Here is a 22,172-nt window from a genome sequence, read left to right on the forward strand (position 1 = left end):
TCTTCCAGTATTTAAAAACTGAGTAACACAAAAAACTTCTCTGCTCCACCAACACAAGCAAGACTCCATGTATTATGCAGCTAAAAATCTTAACCGTGTATCAAAAATGAGTGACAAGGAAGGTAATAAATTGGCACTTGAGGATGAAGAACTTGAGAGTGAAGACGATAGGAAATACTCCCCATTAGCTCCCTGCTTATATGGCTCTCCCCCAAGACACAGCAATATATCCTGTTATTACCCTACTCTTTTGCTAGTGAAGCACTGCAAGCACCAAGTGAAGCTGAGCAGTTTTTATGAAGCCTCCCACAGTATTCCTGCTCTTGCTTTCTTGTAGGAAATTTCAGTCTCTTGATGCGAAGCCCACTTACCAGCACTTTTTCACCCTTCATCTGTTTGATGTTGGTATGTCCAGTTTTCTGGATTATGTTAAAAATGCAGGTGGTGTATGGGAATAATTAATGCTTGTATTTTAAGGAAATAAAGAGAGAAAAAAAAAGACATACATAGACAAAGACAATTACAATAATTAAAATAAGATTATGATTGGTTTACTAACTAGTGGCATGGGTCATCATAATCAACCATTAAGTAACAAGTTTAGCTCACTCTCATTAGAGAGGAGGAAAAAAGAAAAAAAAAAAGACCTTTTTTCCAATAAGTAATTAAAGGGGAGGGAGGAAAAATAATTAAGAAAATTAGTTTCCAAAAAATACATTGCAGGAACCTTTGCCAATTTTTACCAGTTGTACGTTGGAATAAATGCCAGACATTTTCAATAAGCTCCTATACTGCTTTATTGCATAATCCATGCAAGGTGCTTTTAAAGATGAATAAATCACAAAGATATTGAAAGGACGGAAGGCAGAGACAGTGGCCAAGATGCTGGAATGAATGAACATCAGAGGAAGGGAACTTGAACAGACCTGTATCAGCACTCAGCTCATCTATCAGCCCTCTGGTTCTCCAGGTAGATCCCGAGTCTTGATTTGCTAAAGAATTATTGTGCTCTTGAACTACTGCAGCCGCCAACAGGTTGTCCACATTTACCACTTCTGGGTCTGAATTTGTGTCTGATATATCATAATGAGCTACAACTGGAGGTCCATCTGCAGAAGGAGAGAAAGGCAGCAGTTGTCAGAAATCAGCATACACCTTTTAAAGGCACCTTAAAAAGTACAAATAAGTTGTTTAAGGATTAATGCAATCTCCTAGCAAAGCTCTTAAAGAAGTATAAATTGTATCAATTATTGCACTTCAGTTAATGAACATAGTCTGAAATTACAGAGACATTTTAACCTTTGTATGCACAGAAAACACAAATGTGAGGGAAACAGAGTTATGAATGTATCAGTTATTTGGGTATTATCTTTCACATTAACACCCAACAGCTCGGTATCTGACAGTGTTACATTTACAGTCCTAAAAGGATAAAACTTTCAGTTTAAAAGAAGAAATAATATACTACAGGACATTAAATTTGGCAAGACATTTCGCTAGAGAATTTTACAAAACTCAAGTGACAGCTTACATTACTTTAGGGTTGATTGAATAAAGCTAACTTTCTGATATAACTGATCCAGTTACAACAATTTAACATTAGGCAAGCTTCCTTACGTAACAGCTATCTGTCAGGGACAGGGGGGATTTTTCAAAACTGCATTTTTTTTGTTTTGTTTTATTTTATTGTTTTAAGATCAAGAACAATGAGGAATGAAACTATAGCATGCAGTGATAAAAAAGTTTTTTTGTTTGTTTGTTTGCTTGTTTTTTTTATGATTACCATGTGCACCTTTTGCCACCAAAGTGAAGGGGGAAATAAGCAGAGAGACTTGCTTACGTGATTCTGAAATCTATTACTGAGGAAAAACAAAAAGATATTTTTGGTCCATTTTATTAAGGTAGAATATTTCCTTTTCGAGCAATGAAAACCCCCTATGATTAGGAAGCATACTAGAAACAGAAGAGGCTCAGAGAAACCTCAAATTCAAGACAAGGATTAATGTGAAAGCAAAGAGAGAATAGCTAAATAACATAATGCTGAAAGGATGTGCATTTTAATTCAAATACCTTGTCTCAGCTAGTAACTACAGCTTATCGATTCAGAGTGGGTGAAAGTGTTTGGAGTTCTCATTCCTCAAGTGCCAGAATGAAAACTTGGTTTGGGCTAAGACTTCAGCCACAGAAAAGGGTACAAAATGGAAAAATGGCCAAAGCTCAGCTGCTTCCCTCGTGCAACTGCACAGCTCCAAAGGAGTGGTGGCAGCCGAATGTCTGAGGGGCTTTTTCATAACGTTATCAGTCATATGGGACACTAATAACGTGTTCAGAAAGACAGGACCTTCAGAGTTACCGAGTGATTGAAGAAATTTTTAAAATTCACTAAGAATAAAAAGAAAAAAAAAAGTTTCAGGAAAGATTGGTCTCACTGAGAAGTAACCAATGTCTACTGCTGAAGACAAAGAATGCAATGAACTAAAAGTTTCAGATCTAGGTCTCTGAAAAGCTGCTTCTACTTAGGTTTGCTTTTGTAACTCGGTCCCTGAAACATAATTCAACACAATACCCTAAGAAATGCCTGGTCTGTGATTAGCAACGCGCTTCATTAAAGAGTGACCATATTGCTTAAGTTGTACTAAAGATCAGTTTTGCAATGAGGTATGAAGAAATTCACAAAATATTTGAGATCAGACCTGCCTCCAAAACAACAATTTCGTAAAACAATGTTATATTACAAACTTAAAACAGACCCGACAAAAATAAATGAGTAGTTAAATGCCAATGTATTAAAGACCAAACTGTTCACAACATGAAACACTGATGATTATGACTAGAAAAGAAATCCCGATAATTAACTGAAAGGCAATCTTTTCCTTTTGAAAAAGCGATTGCAAAATAATGGCATTCCAAGTTCAAAATTAAGCTGGCTGATGTTCGGTTAATTATTTGTGCAAGCTGATGATTTGATTACATGCAGAAGTTACAAGTGGACTGACTCATGAGAGGAACGTTTTCTTTCAGTCTTATCATCAGAGTTCAGCATGAACATATATAATGTGATCTATAAAAATAAACAGTTGAGTGCAGAAGATACGAGGGTCAAGTACAATATTGACTATTTGACCATTTTTACAATGGGTTATCTAAAATTTCATGAGCTGTGTACTGTTCCTTCAGGTCTTTGTTTCTTTCGCTTCTTGCTAAGGTCTCCAAAAGAAGCAGCGAAATTTGATTTAGACAGACGTGTCTACACAAGTAAAATTGTATTTGGACAGAAAGCACCAATAGTCTCAAGTCAAAATTGTACCACTCCTACATGTATAATCATGCAAAAATGTATAATAAATGTATATACATGCAGAGTGATATTCTCATCACCTACCCATAGAAATAACTTGTGTGAAAGTCTTCATCAGTAGGAAATACAAGCATAAACTTGTTATCTGTAGCTCCACTCTTGTATCTTCCACACTTCCAAACAGCACACCTTATAACTTAGCTTAAATTTAGTATACATCAAACAGACAAAAATATTTTCAATATAATTTACATACTGTAATTATATTTGTCAGCGTAACAGCCACCAATTTAAAGATCTGGAGAAAACAAGCTGCCTGTTTACAAAGCAAGCACAGCAGAGGTCTCTTTGTGCTTTTCTCAGCCTTGCCTTTCAAAGCCAGATTTGGAAAGGGAAGGGCCCTGGTGCCAGGGTTGCCCACACCTATCACCAGTAAGCGGCCAAGGGAACGAGTCCTAGGATTCTCAGCACGAATAAAAGAAGAAACAAGCAAGAAATGCTTGCGTGTGTACAAAAAAAAATAAAATAGTCATAGATGACAACCAGATGAAAGTTGCAGTGGACATATTATCAAAAAATCCTCTAAAATAGCTCTGGTCCCCAAAGCCTGTTTCCTTTTTGGCAGCAGGCAGATGGGGCAGGAGGGGTTAACCGTGACGGTGTGATGCAAAGTGACTGCGGGGTGCTGAGAAATAAGGACAGCTGGCTTCAGCCAGGAAATAAGGACGGAAAAGGGCTCTCACGTTGGAAAGGATCAAGCAAAGCCACAGCCACAACTCTTATCGGGTTGCCTTCGCGATAGAGCTGCTCTTCGCAATAATTGGCTTTAAAAGGATTTCGAAGGAGAAAAGCACAGACACCAAAACAAAACCATGGCGGGATCACGATTTAACACAGCACAATTAGGAGGTTCCCTACTCAGTAATTTAAACAATGTCTTTAGGAAAAATCGCATCTTCTGAGAACCCAAGGAAGCTGGAAGCCTTACATTTCACTGGTGATAAGCTTTAATTTATTACTAAAGCACTAAGTGCTTGAAAAAGACAAGGCTGAAAGTTAATAAGTACCAGCAGCAAAATACAGCTGTTGACATTTAATGTTAACAGGGGGAGGGAAAGACTGCAAGGATTTTTTTATTTTTATGTTTTTAAACGAATTTGGAGGCAGAGGTCATGACAGGGACAACGCTTCCAAGCATCTCCCTCGATTTACAGAGCCCACCAAAGCTAACTCCACTCAGGACAACTGAATTAAAAGCCACATGCACAAAAATCCAGCTCTACACATAACAAGTTTAGTTTGCAACGCAGCAAATTCAGTCGTCTCCTACTTGCTAGCCACTGCCATGCTTTTCACAGAGCCACATCTCCTTTTATCCCCCAACTCACGAGAACGCCAGCACGAGCGAAAAGGGGGAACCGAGCGTAAAAATCCAGCTGTGGGTTAAAAGAGCAGCGACCCTCGGAGAAGCACTGTTAGTTACCTTTGTGCTGAAGCAGCTGCCTAGCAATGCTCAGCGTACCGGGGGTCACTTTGCAGTGAGAAACAAAGGGCAAGCTAGCACAACCTGAATGGGGATTTACTCCTCCGAGTCATTCAGCTCTCTTAAATTTAGGCACGGAGACCCTGCTTGCCGCGCAAATATCCTCCCTCTGCAGCCAGAGAGGGATTTTGGGGGACGGGCAGGCTGGGGGCTCACATCGCAGCCCCCAGCATCACCTCCCTCCCTCCCTCCCATTCTCCCCAACATGCAGGGCTCAGTCCAGCACCAGCAGGGCACTCAAACCCGGCACCAAAACTGCCCCACAAGACCAGCTCCAGCCCTAGGGACGGGACTTACGCCGAGTACTTTATGCACTTAAATTCCCTCCAAGTAAAGGAAAAAGGCTGGGGGCTCCAGAGGACTGCCCTGGCTGCAGTCACTCCAAAACTGAAAGCCTAATTCTGGTGGTTGGAGCTGCCCTCTGGAGCCAGCGGTGTCTGGAGACGCGGAGCCTCATTTAGGTGTGAGCAGCGCCACAAGATCTCAGACGTACAGACGTGTACAATAACAACAGCAACAGTAATTGCAGCGCTTTATTCTTGACAAAGCTTTCCACTAGTGATCTCAGCGAGGCGGTTATTCACCTCCTCTTGCCTGCGGGGGGAAACTGAGGCACGCAGAGATGTGCAGCTTGCTCAAGGCTAACAAGCAGTGGAGCTGAGCTGAGCTGAAAACAACACTCCCCTCAAATTACTGAGCTATTTTTAACTGGGAAATTATGGGGGAATTTAAAAATAGCGTTTGGGAATGTTTTCTTGAAACGTGCAAAAGCTGAAAAGGCAACACACCAAGGCACCCAGGTACTTGCGAGCCTAAAGAGCCACGGCCTCACCTCTGGGTCTTCTTCAGGAATAAAGGTATTGCTGTTTTACGCCCATCCCAGTACTCTGAATTAAATTATTGGTTTTTATACAGCAAAAGAGAATGCTGAGATATTTTAAAAGAATAAAAAGACCCGAGAACGCCCTTCATTTTACACCTTGCACAAATTTAAGAGATAACTATACTGACTTCAAGATTAAGCAAAACATAGCATGGACTTTAATAACCACATTACTTAAAAGCTCAGATAATCACTACGGCAACCAAGGCAAACAAATTTTGGGTGCCAAAAACTAAGATTCAGAGGACTGCATCCTAAGTGGCTTGCTGAAATAGCTTCATAGTAGACAAACCAGTAACTTTCACATAAACAGGATGGCTTCATATATAAGACTACAGGCTGAAGCAACTGCTTATTTTTTTACATTTTAGATAAACTATACAAACCTGGTATTATTTAAGACATGATCCAGAGCTATAGCTAAAGTAGGCTTGGTTCAGATGGCATAAAGGATCTGAACTCTAAAGCAGTTCCCAAAGGAGGGTGGGGGGCAGGAGACCTTCTCTTTTTCTTTTTTTTTTTTTAATGTTGTTTAGCAACATGAAACACTTCATTACTATTTATGTTTATTTATTTATTCCAGGTTACAGTAGTTACATTTCAAAATTTACAGGGTTAGGCAAAGAATACATGGTAAATACAATAAAAAACAATAGCAGTGTAACAACATTCTCCCTAAAATCATAAAGTGAATAAAAAAAAAGATGAATCCATTTTCCTCACAGTTTCCTTCATTTCACACAGCAAAGCTTTTTTTTTTTTAAACTATAATAAAATAATAAAAACCAACATGATCAAATGAGTATCTGTTCTCAGACTGGATCATTTATAATATATCACACCAGAAGAGATCTCAAAAATTCAAGTCTTGCTGATCAACATTCATTCTTTCAGGCTGTTTGACGGTCAGATGGAAAGTATCTTGGATTTGTTTTACCGAATTATACCGAGAGATGCAATAAAGTCATTTTCAATGTGCGTTAAGCAAAGGCACACGGAGCATGGTTGTGCACTGAGAACAGGAGGAAATGCACGATGTCTGTCGCGCAACAGGACTCACTGTCGCTGGTGCTACTTAATGACTGCTTAATTGCAGAAGCAGACCTATTAGCCAGATCTCTTCCCCAGTTTTACTTGGGAAAGGTGTATCAGGAGGGACTTGAAAGCATCACACACAGCTATGACCACAAAGCCTCCTGTGGAGGCACGACTTACTTCAGCAAAAGGCAGGCAAGCACAGGCAGGCTCGCCCCGCCAGGAGCATCACGTTTTTGGGAGCACAAGCTGCATCCTCCCACGGAGAGCTGCTATGGCTCGATGAGATACCACATGCCCGTGACAGTCCGGGCTAACCCCTGCCCATCAGTCTGAGACGTAACAGAGCGCTCAAAATGGGTTTTAATTTAATCTTGTTCTCCGTGTGCCTTCGCTTTGCTGATCCAGCACCATGAGATTAATAAAATCTGTGAGAAAAAGCGGTTTCTAGCGGCATGTTTTGCAAAGTACTGTCCATCTTCATCAACCAGCCTGAGTATTTAGCTTCTACAGTACTAATTGCACAGCGCATTTGTTCTAATGCTTCCAAACACAGCTGCAGTGGTCACAGAGCAGACCTTGATCATTTCAAAAAACAAACATCAGCTCAGAGAGCCCCATTTACACACTTCTATCAGGCAAAGAGTACCCCTAAAGTAGTCTCTGACCAAAACCTGCAGCAAGTTCCTTTGCTAATGAGGTGAAATGCCAGCCCCATTGAAATTAGTAGAGATTTTCTACTGGTTTTAATAGGGCTATTAATTTCTAATGCCCTTGAGATAGCACTTAAAGACATTTACAGTATATGATACAGAAAGAAAATATATATATATTAACAAGAAAATGCAGTGATAATATAAATACGTTTCAATTGGCAAGATAACTGCCCAACCTAATCCCAGCCCATTTAAATTAAGACTGGTCCTCCAGTCTTAACTTTAGCAGCTCTGACAAAATAACCAAACAATCCTGCAAAAACACTAAAAGACACCATGAACTTAAAAAATAATAATAATAAACAGATGCATATTTCTACCTGAATTATTTTGTCCTAATGCTGTTAGAAATAACAATGAAAATCAGTATACCTGAAAGGTCTAGGATTTTTTTTTTTTGCCTTTTTTTCCCCCTGCTCAGTTACTTTTCCAACAGACTGTTTTAAGGCTCACTGCCTTGACTTGAATTTGTTTTATGCTGCTGTGTGCTACTTGAAAAAAAAAAAACCTTTTTCCTAAATAAGCCCTGAAAATTCACTTACTTTGTTAGAAGCATGTGAAGTAAAGCCCCTGACCCTCAGCTAAACCAACGTGTGTGCCAAACTTGGGGACTGCCTGTAGCTCTCAAACCCCTCTCAAGGGCAGAAGGGGCACAAGCGCTCGGCCCCCCAGACCTCCAGGGGCTTCTGCGTTGGGTCCCACCCTAGGAGCAGATCCTGTAATGTTTCATTCACTGAATCCGCAGTTTGACATTTCGTGACATTTCAATTAAGCCCTTCTATAAAGGCTCATTTGCACTTGTATAAAAACATTAATGAAGTAGCTGTGTTTTGCCTCCTACTAGATCCTGGCTCTGCAGTCGACTGAACGGGTGTTCAATTACTCCCATGCAGAAACATTTGCCGCATTGAGAACATAATTCAATATTAAAAATGGCAACGTAGAAACCTGAATAGGCCAGTTGGGTTTACATTGGCACCGTTTACACTGGAGTTATCCCAGTCTACGCCAGCTGATCTGACCTGACGCATCTACTCTTTCAAAAACATAAGACCACAAGTAGTTATTTACTTAAGAAACTAGAATGTGTCTTTAATCCTTTCTGAAGTATAAATCTTAGGAAAATTACACAAACTCCAAATCATCATTTGTGATTCTCCATACCTGTGCAAAAAGTTCTACTGATTTCTCCTCTATGTGTTAAATTCAGTGGTTTTGAAGCAATTTTTTGAGATCTGAGCAAAAACATACATTCAAAAATCTACCTCCAGGTTGAAAAGCAAGAGAGTTTCCTCCTGATACACTTAAATAAGGCTGGACTACTTTAATGCAATGAGATTAAATGATGAGATTAAAATTTCTGTTAAAATTTCAGCTGAAGAAATTCTAACTCCCTGAAAGTTTCTAGTCAAAGCCCTTTGAAAACAGAATTATAATGGAACTCAGGGCAAACTCAACTGTAGTCAGATACTACAGCAAAAGTATTTCCATTTTTCCAGGAAATAAAAACCTCTGAAGTTACCTACCAGGAGCCCAGAAGTTTCCAAAATCATTTACAGCCATTGCTCTTGCACAGGTATTCTCAGCGCTAGGCAGCTTTCACGGGGAAAATGAGTTCCAATTACATCTCAGATGAACTATCCCCTCAGCCTTCGGGATGCCTTTCAATAAATTGACCTTAATATTATTACATCTTTAATTGTCTGCTTGTTCTTCTACATTTATAATTGTTTTCATTTAAAAAAATAAAATAATAATGGATAAAAGTGTTGGAGAATTTTCAATTTTTGCCTACAGTATTCAAATGTAAATTACCTGTTAATACACTAAATTATTTCAATTCTGCTTTGTTTTTGTTATTGTATTGTTTTTAAAGAAAAAGATTACTTAACCAAGACATTGAAGGTTGGCAGAAATTTCACTGGCTACATCCCCAAAGTTATTATCTATTTATGTGATCAGTACATAAAAGTCAGTTTAGAAGTCTGAGAGAAAAATAAGCTCAACTGATCCCCCTACACAAATTGTTTTGAAATACCTAATTGCTCCATATATACTGTTTTATAAAAAAAGGCTAAGAGCATGCTTACGGACATACTGAGTTAAGTGATGCCTACACATTAAAAGAAACCTGTCACCTGCAAAAAGCTGCTTCTGCATGCATGAGAAGGCTTTGTGAAGTTGTCATGCTTTAAAATATGCTGCTCTTATCATCATCATAAAGGTATATATATCAAATCTATGAAAAACAGAACGATTTTTTTCGTATCAGCAAATTATCTTCCCTGAATGACCTTAAATTTTAAGCAGATAAGTTTATTAAATTGCAATTAAACATAACTCATTTAAAGTTTACCTACAGTTAAGTTAAAAACACACACAAATTCAGATGAGGGGGTCTTCTTGTAAGTTCATATCAAAATCTCTGTATCAAAATTAAGCATGAAGGTGATATGTTCTGTATAGATTTTACTCCAGTTCTTAAAAATTATCTCCTGCATAGTCTTTCAAACATGCTGAAAATAACACAGCTCTCTAACCTCTTTTTCTATTTAATGAAGGCATCACAAATTTAAAAAAAAAAAAAAAAGTCTGGGCCAAGAATAATGTTAAAACACCAGTGACAGTATCATACCAAGAATAAAAAGCACTTCTTGAATTCCTGTTACAGGTTTGATCTGAAAGCCACAAACTGATGAAAAATCTCCCACTAACTTCAGGAAGGAAGAAGTTAGACCTACAGAAGATACAGGGGTTGCTTCCAACGTAAAGAAAAGGAATTTGACTAAAATAATTAGAAAAAAACAGAAGTGACCGATATTTAAAAGACAAAATAGCAGAGCCAAAAGAGACCTATAGTGTTCTCTTTACTTAAACTATGCCTATGGAAAGAATTTTCAATTTCCATTATTAAAATTTTGATTTGCATTAGAAACTTTTAACAAGTTCTAGCTGATGAGAAGTATACATTTTTGGTAGCTATGGAGAAGTTACTTCACATGAAGAAAGGCCTTACTGGAGAGGTGAACAAAAATCCCTGTGTGTAGTAGTAATAGTAAGAATTAAATAGAGGTTTCTAATATATATTTTAAATTAATTCTACTTTAAACATCACAGTTTCAAGCCTGCCTATTCAGGATAACTATCAGTATAAAAAAATCCACGCAATAGCAAGTTATTGTATTATTTAAATGAAACTAGTGCTCTGGCATTCCCAGTCACAAGTGAATAATGATTTCAGCGGCATTCCAACGAGGAAGCTCTTGCTGTCTGACCCAGAGCAGCAAACCTTACCTCCCGACCACCACAGTGCTTGCTAATCTGCCTGCCAAACCTTTGTTTGAATTCCTGTGCCAAGAATCAATCCATCCAGCGACGGCTGCTTATCTTAGGACTGACACCACTATTTTTATCCCAGCACGAAGGATGCAGTTTGATCGTATATACATAGGGAAGCAGCAGTGCTTTGTTTGCACAGGTCATGCACGCGCACACATGTCCTTTTGGGTGTGATTCATCTCGCCTAACTTTAGCCAAAAGTTATCTCACCTAAACTATTTAGAAGGGGAGTTCAGACAACTGATGGAAGAGAAAGACGCCGCCAGGAGGTATCCTCTACAGGTGCTTCTCTTTCCAGAGATCTGCAGAACAGCAAACTAGACACCTAAAATTAGAGGAGATGATTTCCACCCAAGCTGAACACATACATATGTATATATGTGCTTATTTGCGCACACAGCGTAAGACAGCTGCTTCCATAAATATGCCATATGCAAGACAGCAGTGACATTAATAAAAACTCTGGACAGAAAATGAACTACTAAATGGGAGACAAAAAAATCAGTTGTGCACATTGGTTATATATAGCTAAATCTTTAGGGCAAGCTCATTTATTACTTCTACCTAAAAAGGAAGAAGAAAAACTAATGTGTGCCATGTTCAAGCTGCAGAACTTGCAAACGAACAGAGAGTTAAGGAAAAGTTATGGGTCTGCATCTTGTCTGGCTCTCTAGGGTGCATCTTTAAATATAAAACTTATTTCCTTATATAAATGTTTTAACATGCAAAAAGAGCATTTGAATGAGCAGTCTAAATGCTCCTGTTGTAACAAACATAGCTCTATTCCTTCTGGGGTATTTAAACAAGGATTCTACGTTATATTTTCCGAAGTCGGGTGATGAAAGCCTATGGTGTTTCCCACTCCCCCCTCCCTTTAAAGGTGTTTTATGTGTGTGCTGGCACATGCACATGGGTGTAAATTCATTTTTTTTTTTAAAACTACATATATATATTCTCTATAAATTAAAAAAGATACCATGGTAATCAAACCCAGAAGAGAAAAACAAAACAAATATGTGAGAAGAGAAAAGCAAACCTTGTTTTTAGCATAATCCAAAGTAACATCAAGATTGCAAAGATAGGAGATAAATATATATATATATATATATTTAAGTTTATGATTGATTCAGATCAGGCTCTGCAATATTCCCATTCTCTGGAAAGATAGCTGGAAAATTGTTATTAAAAGTCGCTGGAAACTCTAACGTAGCATCAACATTTTGATAGCCCATGTAAGAATTAAACGACTGCTGTGGAAGTACTTGGCTATCAGGCATCTGTATGAATGCCCCTGACTGCGTGGTAGGGGGGACTCTTTGGCCAACTAGTTGCATTTTAGGTTCCCTGGGCTCCAGTTGTTGCTTGCTTTCTTCATCCGTGTCAAGACGGGTTAGCTTTTCTATCCACATGCGAAATTTCTCCTCTGTCTGCCTCTGCATCTCGGCAAAGCAGTTCATGGCCTCTTCCAGGACATTGCCTATGCAGTTCCTATCCCATACGGTGCCCCTGTCAAGCAATCCTGGAATTTCCCTGGTCGCTCCTCCAGATCCCCCAGCACGACTGAAGCCAGCTTTAAAGACATTGAGGCCATTTGATAAGACATCATTAAGCAAGAACATAATATTGTTTATTAAGGCATGTTAACTCAGGAAAATAAAACTTTTCTAATTGTGTCCCTTGGATACGACATCGGGGAGGAATTAGCAAATATTGAATCAACCAACAGTATTAATGTTAAAATAAACAACATTTTACACTCACTGAAGTTATCATAAATTTTGGCTTCAAAATTATTTTTATTCTAGAATTCTCAGACAACTCTGTCACAAAGGTCTCATTTGTTTTATAAATCAAATTAGTCCAATTCCCTTGCAATTTCAGTTCTGAATTCAACTGAAAGAATCCGAAACATCATGCAACAATAGGTTTACTTCTGTTAAGCTGTGGTCCAAGATGCCACTGTTTAAATGATAAACCTGAATAATTATATGCATTTTACTTAGCTAGTTGAACCCTTTCATAATGGACATACACAAAACCGTACACAAATAACAGAGATAAAGGCTGAAGCAGTGACTGCAGCCTCTAAAGTAGCCAAGCCCAGATCCTACCGCTCTTGGTTTAACTTTGGAAAAAATAGTGAACACCAACGAAGAGAATACACGACACAAACGCATACAGAGGAGCACAAAAAGATACACGGACACTGCGCTAATACACGAGGTGAAAGCAGCTTTTGTCAGGTCTGACAGCAGAACCCAGCTCCACCAGAGGAACAACCCACGGGCTGTACCAGGTCAGCGTGACGACGCCGATGCCAGCAGCAGCACACCTCACACCGACTACAAGCGTGCCCTTAACTGCAGAGCCAGCGGCTGGCCGTGCGGCATTTCTCACAATACTCCTTCTAGCCAGTGCTAAAAACAGGCTGGGCATAGCTGGCAGGAGGATTTTCTCCTTCCATCCATCAAAACAACAGTTAACGTGACTTTGGGATGTTCAGGAAGAGCTTTAGCAGCAAGAATGCAAGGCCATCCTCATTATCTTACTCTGCTTATTAACAAGAGAAGGCAGCGGTATCTGTATTTTTAAGTTTAAAGTTCACTCGGGAGTCCTCTAGGCAGCAACAAAGCCCCAAGAAGGTCAGGCTTTGCACCTGTTTGATAAGCAATAACCAATGCGTGCATGCTGGCCTAACGCAGGAACGTCACCTAAGGTGGTCCACAATGAGACAAGCACCACGTTAACTACACAAAGCAGCTATATAAACTGACAATTTAGTACATAAATACAAAACTCGTGGGATTCTCTAGCTTAAGAATAATAGAAAATATTTTACGAGGGAGAGAAATCATTGCACAACCTAAGCATACTTACTAGTAAAAGCATAAGGCACTAACTCTTTATTGGGATTCCACTGAGCATACAAAATTACAGTATCACTTGAACAATACATTCATTTTAGGAGCTATTTAAGTGAGGTATACATAAGACCTTCAGTAACAGCTAAACAAAGCCTGGGATTACTCTCTTTTTACTTTCGAGCAGTAGCAAGGCTACCAGTTGAGGGACAAAGACTTTCTATTAAAAAACCTACTTTTGAAGTCTTCTCTCTCAGACATGCTGGAAATTCATCATTCCGGTCCACTGCCCCAAAATAAAACACTTTATAGTAACTACCTTCCATCTCTTTGATGGTATTTAACTAAAAATAATTAAGTAAAATGGTACCTTTTTCCTAAAATGTGGTTCCTTTTGAATATTCAATGTCTTTTTCCCCCTGAAAAAAAGTACTACTTCTGTTCACATACTCCTAGTGTTGAACAGCCGATATGTTTGTATTTACTCTTTTTTAGTCAGGGATCTTATCCCAAGACAAAAGGACTAAACAGCACTCTGACTTCCACAGATTTAGGAGCTGACGCCTTTAAGTAATGTTGAGTAAGTTTTAACTGCAATTTAAATTAAAACCACTGCTGACAGTGATATGTGAGATACAATATAGGCAGGCTTTTAAAGTTAAGAATGAATTAGCACAGTCAAAGCTGACAAAACTGTTTTGTAAACTAAAGAGACTATGTACTGAAATATACATTACCCTGTAATGTCATTTTTTTAAAGGCATCATTCATAGTATATCTACAATTTACAGTAGCAGCAAATCAATCTGCTTCAAAGGCTTCCCTTGCAGTTCTACTTATAACATACCTTACTCAATTGTCATTTACTGGTGGCCTTTGGTGTTTACAAAAAGTAAGTCTAAAAATGCATTTCTATCAATATTAAAAAGCTAGCATTTATCAGAGTGGTCCCCTTGCTAACTGCAAGCTCGCAGCTCTAGTTTTAGAAGTTAGCCAAGACACTATCACCTGCAGAACAGCACCTATGAAACTCCCGTCATCTCTTTAAGGGATCTGTTAATTACTACCCAAATAATGACCATGTCCAAAGTCATTTAATTTAGGAAACCAGACAACACTTAAGAAGTCATGCTGCATCTTCACTGCAATCAGCACTGGTGGACAATACCTAGCCATTATCCTATCCTGCCCTTCCAAAGGGGGAGCTGACTCCAAATCACTCTGATTTTTCCCTGTTCTTAGATTTGCCATTCTGCGTTCCTCCAACAAAATTCACCCCTTGCAAGATGCTTCAGCCAAGGTCTGTGCACTAACCTTCGGAGGAAGTAAACTGGCTCAGACTCCCTCACACGCATCGTGCTCCTCTCTTCAGATTTCTGTGTATTAAAAATCCTTTTTTTCTTCTTCAAACAAATGAGTTGCAACATCTTTTTTAAGATCAGTACTTCAAATGTAACAGATTTTTGAAAGTCTAAAACGTGAGTCATCCCTATTTCAATTCAGACCTCGAGTTGTAGAAAGCACAATGGCTGTGAAAGGACCATTTTTTCATATTATATTTAAATTTTTTTAAAAACCCTTTACTTCTTCCAAAGAAAAGTGTTTACAAAGAAATAAATGTTGATTTCCAGCCTTGCTCTCATGCCAATATCATTTGGAGTTAACTTGCATGATCAAACCTGAAAGCATTTAAAGGGAAACCTTTCAATAGCAGCACGTCTAGAAGAATTTATTTTAGGACTTGAAGATCATCCTCTTACGCCCAAAGCAAATGCTATCTAGTTTTTGTTACAGCATGGTAAAACCCTACTGCCAACGGAGAGGCTCAATTGTTAAGATATAAGAAATTATTCCTCACCTGCAGTAATTCAAAAATCATGGCATTAAACGAAATAAAGAGCCCGAACTGCTTGAGTCAGTGAGAAGATTCTCATTAGCATCCACAAGGTTTAGGCTGACCCTGTATTTTCAGGTTTCCAGCAACGCTTCGTTACCCTGTATTATTTTAAGATTTTTGTTTTTCAGGTTTCCAGCAATGCTTTGTTACCCTGTATTATCTTCTGACTACTTGCTCCTTCCCAAAACTTTGAGGACGCTCAGAGCACAAAGCTAAGCGTGCTAAAACAGCTTTCCGTTCAGGAAAACAACCTAAACCACTTTGCCCATCCCAACAAGAGGGCCCATGAACCTGTCACTGCAGGGGGCGCGCTGGGAGCCACCAGCCCGCAGCTCCGTGGCGCCTGCAAAACCCGCAACGAGCACAGGAAGCGTTTTTGGCCGCCCTTGTCCCATCTCTGCAGGGGATGGTTTTCCCTTGGACTAGCAGACTGCTTCCCACAAACCATCGCTGTTCCTGTTTAAAGGAAAACTGCAATCTGGCAGGTACACGTTGTGCCTAATCCCAGAAGGACAGCTCTAGAGTTTTGCCGTCTTAAATGTAATTTGGTGCCAGGTGGGTGATAGCAGCTACCAAATAAATAAAGGTCACTGTTCTCCAAGATGGGTTTTGCACTCCCACATCTTGCAACCCAGGTAAAATCAGGCCTTGGTTTAATAATCATTAAATCTACAGGTTCCTCCATGAGCCACAATGGGACCTTTTCACTGCACACCTCTCACGGTGAGACCTGGAGCTCAAATACTGAGGAGCCAATTGACACGGAAAAGTACCCTGGCGTGCCTTCAGATCTCAGCACTGCAAGTCTGAAGTCTAGGCAGATCTGAAAATACCAGGTGGTACCTTTCTGGGTCACAAGGTACTTTATAACTTTATAGAAAAATGAAAACAATATACCCTGGGGGATTTTGTACTGGGGGTGGTTGGGTTCTTTTGGGAGTAGAGGGGCTGAGCTGTCCCAAAACTCAGTGAAAGAAAGTTTTCTTACACAGGCTTTACATTAGGTTTTATTGCCCAGAAAAGTGTAAATAGAGTAAATAAAAAGGCACAGAACTATGAAAGCTAGAGGTCTGGCTAGCTACTAAAATGGTAAAAATAATTTTAGAGTCTCTATTAAAATTTTACTGCACAATAATTATAGGAGGATTATGCCTTTCCCAGACTTTCCAATAATAAACATTAACTTCCTTTGTGCAACCTGCTTCCTAGCAATATGTGGGAAAAGTGCCAGTTCTCCTGGTGGCAGGATCGCTCACCATAACCAAGCCAGTTAGAACAGTGATCATTATTTGTAAAATCTGACGCAAATATTCTAAATAACTCTATTCTAGCAAACATTAATTCAGAAACTTAAGATTAATTATTGCAGTTTTCCTTTCACTCTTCTTGCCTTATGTAAGCTTAAACTTATCTCCAAACAAACTTCTAGCACAGAAGGCAAAAAGTCATGTAACCCAGTAAAAATTGGCAAGCCAAAAAGTTTATTTTTATGTGATTTTATTTTTGATTGCCATACGATGGTGGTTCTATGGTATAATATGCTGCAAGAGTAGTTCACACAAAATCCTGTCCATGGCACTTGGGCTAATAAAATAACAAAGACTCAGCAGACAAGAACTTGAAGAATTCAACTTTCTTTCACTAATAACATCATAAGAAGGCCCCTAAAATTTGCTGCCTCCCATCTTTTAACATGGATGTGTGGGAAAATCAAAAATATAGAAATTATAGATCCTTACAACATAGGAAAATGGTAACAGCTTTGTCTAAAACGCTGAAAATTTAGATTTGGAAACAGCTTGGGCACCTGTGTAAACAAATTCATATTTCTGTCCCCAAATAGGTGACCATCAGCAACCTGCAAGAATTTACAATAAGGCTAAGTAGGTTTGTCATGCACTGAAATGGAGAGCTGAAAGCACAGTGTAAGTGCAGTAGTGTACAGGGCCTTACTATAACACAGGCAAGTGGTATGCCATGTTATTTTGAACACAGCTGCAGAGCTGTGGTCTTAATATATTAAAGCAAAGCTGGCCACTTATCTTAAGAATGTATTTATTAGATTATCACCATCTAATGGGATTTAACAGCACTGACAGGAATTCATATAGGCTTACAAAGGAAGAGATCTGAAAATTCCAGAATTCAAAGATAGTCCTTCCTCCAATTTACCATTTCTACACTTTGTTGGTATGCAAAAGTGCACTGAAACCTCAGAACAGATTTTAAAATTTGCCCATATCTTGTTAATATACTGCAGTCTTCAAATTTACAGAGCTGCAGTTCTGGTTTTTCTCAAGTGTCACTCATCTAATTTAGCATGACAGCTGAGAAACGATGTCAGATGCGTTACAGTTCAGTTTAAAAAACATCCTCTACCTGGTATCTCTGCAGTGATTGTCTTGCTGCTCCCTGAAACCTCTTCATCATCATCTGATGAACTTGTGCTCGAGTCACACGTCAGGTCACTATCACTGGTACTGCTGTCCTGCAGCAGGTTGTACTTCTTGCGAGCAGCTGCCTCCCGCTTCTGTCTTAACAGCCGGATTCTTTCTTTGTGCTTTTGGCTTCGGTGACCTTTTACCTTGGTAACTCGACCATTCTGCTTATCGCTAGACTGTCGGTTTTTCTTGGCAGCCATTGTTGAAGTTTCGCTTTCGGACCTGGATCGCCTGGATTTCCTCCCAACTACAGCCCCAGACACCCCCGAAGGGTCTCCCTCTACAGCAGCTTCAGCTTGACAGGGCTCATTCTCTTCTGTGGAAGACAATGTGTCTGAGTCAGCCAAATGCCCACTGGAAGAAGGGGAAAGCATGCAGTGATTAGAAGAGTCACTCTCATAAACTCGACCACCCGTTGGCTTATCGCTCTCCGTGGATGCCAGCTGAGACTCCGAGGAGTCTCGCCTCAGTTCCATCAGTAAGCAAGGCATTGAAGAGAGCACCGCAGAGTCTGACGCAGCGGGCACACCGTCCTTCTGAGGATGTGGCTCCAGTTCTAAAGGTCTGTCTTCATCAGGAGCGGTCTCCTGCTTCTCGGAAGCCTTTGGAGGAACTTCCGAATCGACAAGTTCTTCTGCTTTTCCCACCGCCTCCATCTTCATTTCAGAACGCCGAGGTTCTCCTGGTCTCAAAGCATGGAGCACGCGGACTGGAAGACTGGGTCAACTAGATATGGTTTTCAGCAACACAGCAGCCTGCACAAGAACAGAACAGTGAGAATCATTTACCCAAAGAACTCACTCAATCAACTTGTTGCTTTCAATCACAGAGAGCATTGCTCAGCACCACACTGTTTTTTTCCTCTACTTTTTCCTAGTGAACTCATCCCGTTACACCCAATCTACTCTTCCTTTTACACGCTTCTGAAAAACAGCACTGGAATCACAGTAAACATTTCTCATCTCACTAGATCAAAACAGATCAGGAAAAATATTTATGAACTTTTCCTTTATAAAGATTTAAACAGTGTATTATAAGCAACATATGCTAAACTTCCTTACCTAGACCTTTAAACCTTTTAATGAAGAACTTTAGTACCTATAAACAAAGCTGGAGCGAAAACTCCCAGACTTGTAGCCATCTGCCTGGAGAGCCCAGAACATCGTCCAGTTTCCATATTTATGAGAAATCTCTTTGCAGTTGATCAGGACTCTGAACTTTATAATCTAATGTTTTTAAGATAATTTACAAAACTTACAGTACGAACGTGAGCCACGTGTAAAGACCTATCAGGAGCATCTAAAACGCCGCTCAGTGCTCCTTGAAAGGCTCCCGTACACGTCCTGGTTGTACAAGAACCTACAGGCTGACCTACTTTCTCTTAAGTCTGCCAGGAGAACAGCATCAAATAGTATGGGCTGCAAGCAGCAGACAGTATCCACCCACACCACTATTTTACTTTAAATTATGATTTAATAAATTGCATTGCTTCAGCACAAGTACAAAAAACAAGCTATTTTTCTGATTAATAACTTGCGTGTTATCAACTAAGCAGCACTTAGAGCACCTTCAGGAAATTATAAAAAAAATTTTTAGCAGTACAATATTTATCATTTTATCTTAATTTTTCACACTCTGCCTTCAACCCAAATTTTCATTTGGAATTCAATGCAAGAAAAAAGCAAAGGAAGTTCTCTCAGTTACCACATTCACTTGCAGATTAATTGTATGGAACAAATGGTTCATGGGTTTAGAAGTACAGAAAACAACAAATTTATGGCACTTCAAAAAAAAAAAAGCATAGACACATAAGGAAAAGCAATATTAAGCTTTACTATTTTAAAGCAGCATTTTTGCAGACAAGGGCAAGTAGGACTTGAGCAGCCTAAGAGAGCATGGATGGTTCAGAGAGATTTTTCTATGCCCTGACAATCCTTCTTGTTTCCCCATCTATCCCAAACTGCCTGTAAGTAATGCTGCTACCTGTAGCACATAGTAAGGCTGCTTCCCTGGTTCAAGATGCTGTGGGTTGTGCTGTCTGCACCTAACCCACTTCAAAACTGCACTTTCAAAAGAATATTAAAGTTGAGGTCGTGTCTCCTTCAGGCAAATGAATGAAATGCTAGATGACGCAAGGGATTTATGAAAATAAATATGGGAAACACCAGTTAAGGAAAGAAAACTTAGTTAATAACAAACAACAGAAGAAAAGCACAGGTGACAACTCTAGGTATACTAAATACGAAAAAGGAAACAAAAACCAAGTAGAAACACCGTTTCACATAAAAAGTAAAAGAATGGAATAAGTTTAAAATAAAGGAAAATATATAGAAGAGAAAAATGTTCCCAATATTTGCACTGAGAAAAAATCTCTTGAAACCAACTTAAAAGAAGAATTTTTGGAGACGGTAATTTAATGTAGGTAATAAATACCACGTAAGAGCCCATTTATTTACCAGGCCACAGCACAGTATCAACAAACCCACATGATGAATACACCTTTGAGACAACGGCATCCCAACGCTGTAATAAAATCAGTATTCCTACATATTTCATCTGCAAATCTACATTACCGAATAATTTTCCTAGGAGACATGAAAGCGAAGCAGAGATTTGATGAATATATAACTCTTGGCAAGCCATTCACAGCGGGGTACGCACTGTAACTGCTAGTGCAACTCCCAGCTTTTGCTTGGTAATACACTTTGAACAGAAAAATACCTTTCCTAGGAACTTTGAAATGTGATTTCTACTCATGCAAGAACAAACTTGGTTGCTCAAACACATACAGAAAGAATAATAACCTGGCCAAAAGAAATGCGTTTTAAAATTCAAACTAGTAACTACAGGACAGCTTCTGCAGCCTTCACCCTTTTAGCCAGGGGAGCCCAACACAGAGCTAAAGGGTGGCACAAATTGACTAGGGATTTTTTTCTCGCAAGCATCCTACCCAGGAACATCATCTACTCACAGCCCCCAAAGGGAACATAAGGATATCACTACTTGACTTCCCACCTCGCTGGTCTATCACACACAAAAAAAAAAAAGAGAAAATTACGTTTCATCTACATGTTGCAACCTTGCTTAGAGTCTAATTCCAAAATAGAGCTTTTTATTATTATGTAGGATCTTGCTTTGTCAACTCAAACCATACCGGACCTCTTTTCACACAGGCTGCAATAACTTGATAAAAATTCCAAGCTTTAACAACCCAAATGCTGACCATCACGGAACCACAGGACAGTTTCTGTACAAAGGGTCTGGTCCAGAGCTCTCTGCTCCCAGCTCCTGCCCACTCAGCGCAGGACCCGTGAGATCGGGCTGGCCACAGCCTGGTCCTGTCAGACCATGTCAGGCATGTCTGCGGGCAGACCCCACAACCCCTCGGCACCCCCATTCCTGTGTTTGTGCCAGCTGGACTCCGCGCTGTGACCACAACCTGAAGCAGCTGAGCAGATTGCCACCACCTGCCTACCCGGTCCATCTCCCACCAAGCTGACTACCAGAAGGGTACACGTGCCCCTGTCAGAGGTCCCGACGGTCCCGGCATACCATACCTGCTGCTCAGACGTGACCCGTCCTTCCTAAATGCACGACGGCTGCTTCCAACCACATCTGCACCCCTCGCGTGCCTGCGAATGGCCTCCAGGAGGATTGCTGCGTAATGCTGCTGGGCACCACGGTGAGGCCAACCAGCCTGGAGCTCCCCGGATCCTCCTCCCTGCCCTTCCTGACCAAGGGACTGCCATTTGCCTCGCGCCTGTCCTCAGCAGCCTCCCCTAGACACCAGGAGCCTTCACGGACGGTAGAGATGGTACCAAGGACATCCAGCAGCCTCATCATCCACGAACGCAAGTCTGCCCTGCTGGCTTACGCGATATTCCTAGCTTCGTCTGCAGTAATTCTGGTGTTACTGCGTATAAAAAAACTGTACATTTATCTTGGGGGAAGAAGGTTTGTCGTGATTCAAACAGACTTTGCTGTAGGGAAGAGTGCAGACAGTGTGGGGGTAAAATATCTATGCCAAGGAAAGTCACATCTCAAAGAAGAAAAAAAACATTGATTTAGCCCTATTGGAGGAATGTATAGATCATAAAGAGAAATAGACTGTACTGAAAAACTCCCGTCCCTTCTTGTCACTCTCTTTTCTTGCAATGGT

The 22,172-nt window shown here is 39.9% G+C and overlaps 1 protein-coding gene across 4 annotated transcripts in view; it reads right to left on the reverse strand.

Annotated features, from left to right (window-relative positions):
* Positions 1 to 22,172, reverse strand: part of ARK2N (arkadia (RNF111) N-terminal like PKA signaling regulator 2N) — a 43,610-nt gene that overhangs the window by 9,820 nt on the left and 11,618 nt on the right. For 3 of the 4 annotated variants that reach the window (XM_035559972.2, XM_035559973.2, XM_035559974.2), the window contains exons 2-3: positions 17,952 to 18,768; positions 927 to 1,109 (exon numbers count right to left, since the gene is read on the reverse strand). In XM_035559972.2, coding sequence (XP_035415865.1) covers positions 927 to 1,109; positions 17,952 to 18,675 — 907 coding nt within the window. In that variant the 5' untranslated portion in view covers positions 18,676 to 18,768. Of the gene's footprint in view, positions 1 to 926; positions 1,110 to 11,904; positions 12,385 to 17,951; positions 18,769 to 22,172 lie in introns of those variants that run through there. The other variant, XM_035559975.2, reaches the window with a different exon arrangement.

This window comes from Cygnus atratus, chromosome Z (genome assembly GCF_013377495.2).
Source record: "Cygnus atratus isolate AKBS03 ecotype Queensland, Australia chromosome Z, CAtr_DNAZoo_HiC_assembly, whole genome shotgun sequence".
NCBI lineage: Eukaryota > Metazoa > Chordata > Aves > Anseriformes > Anatidae > Cygnus > Cygnus atratus.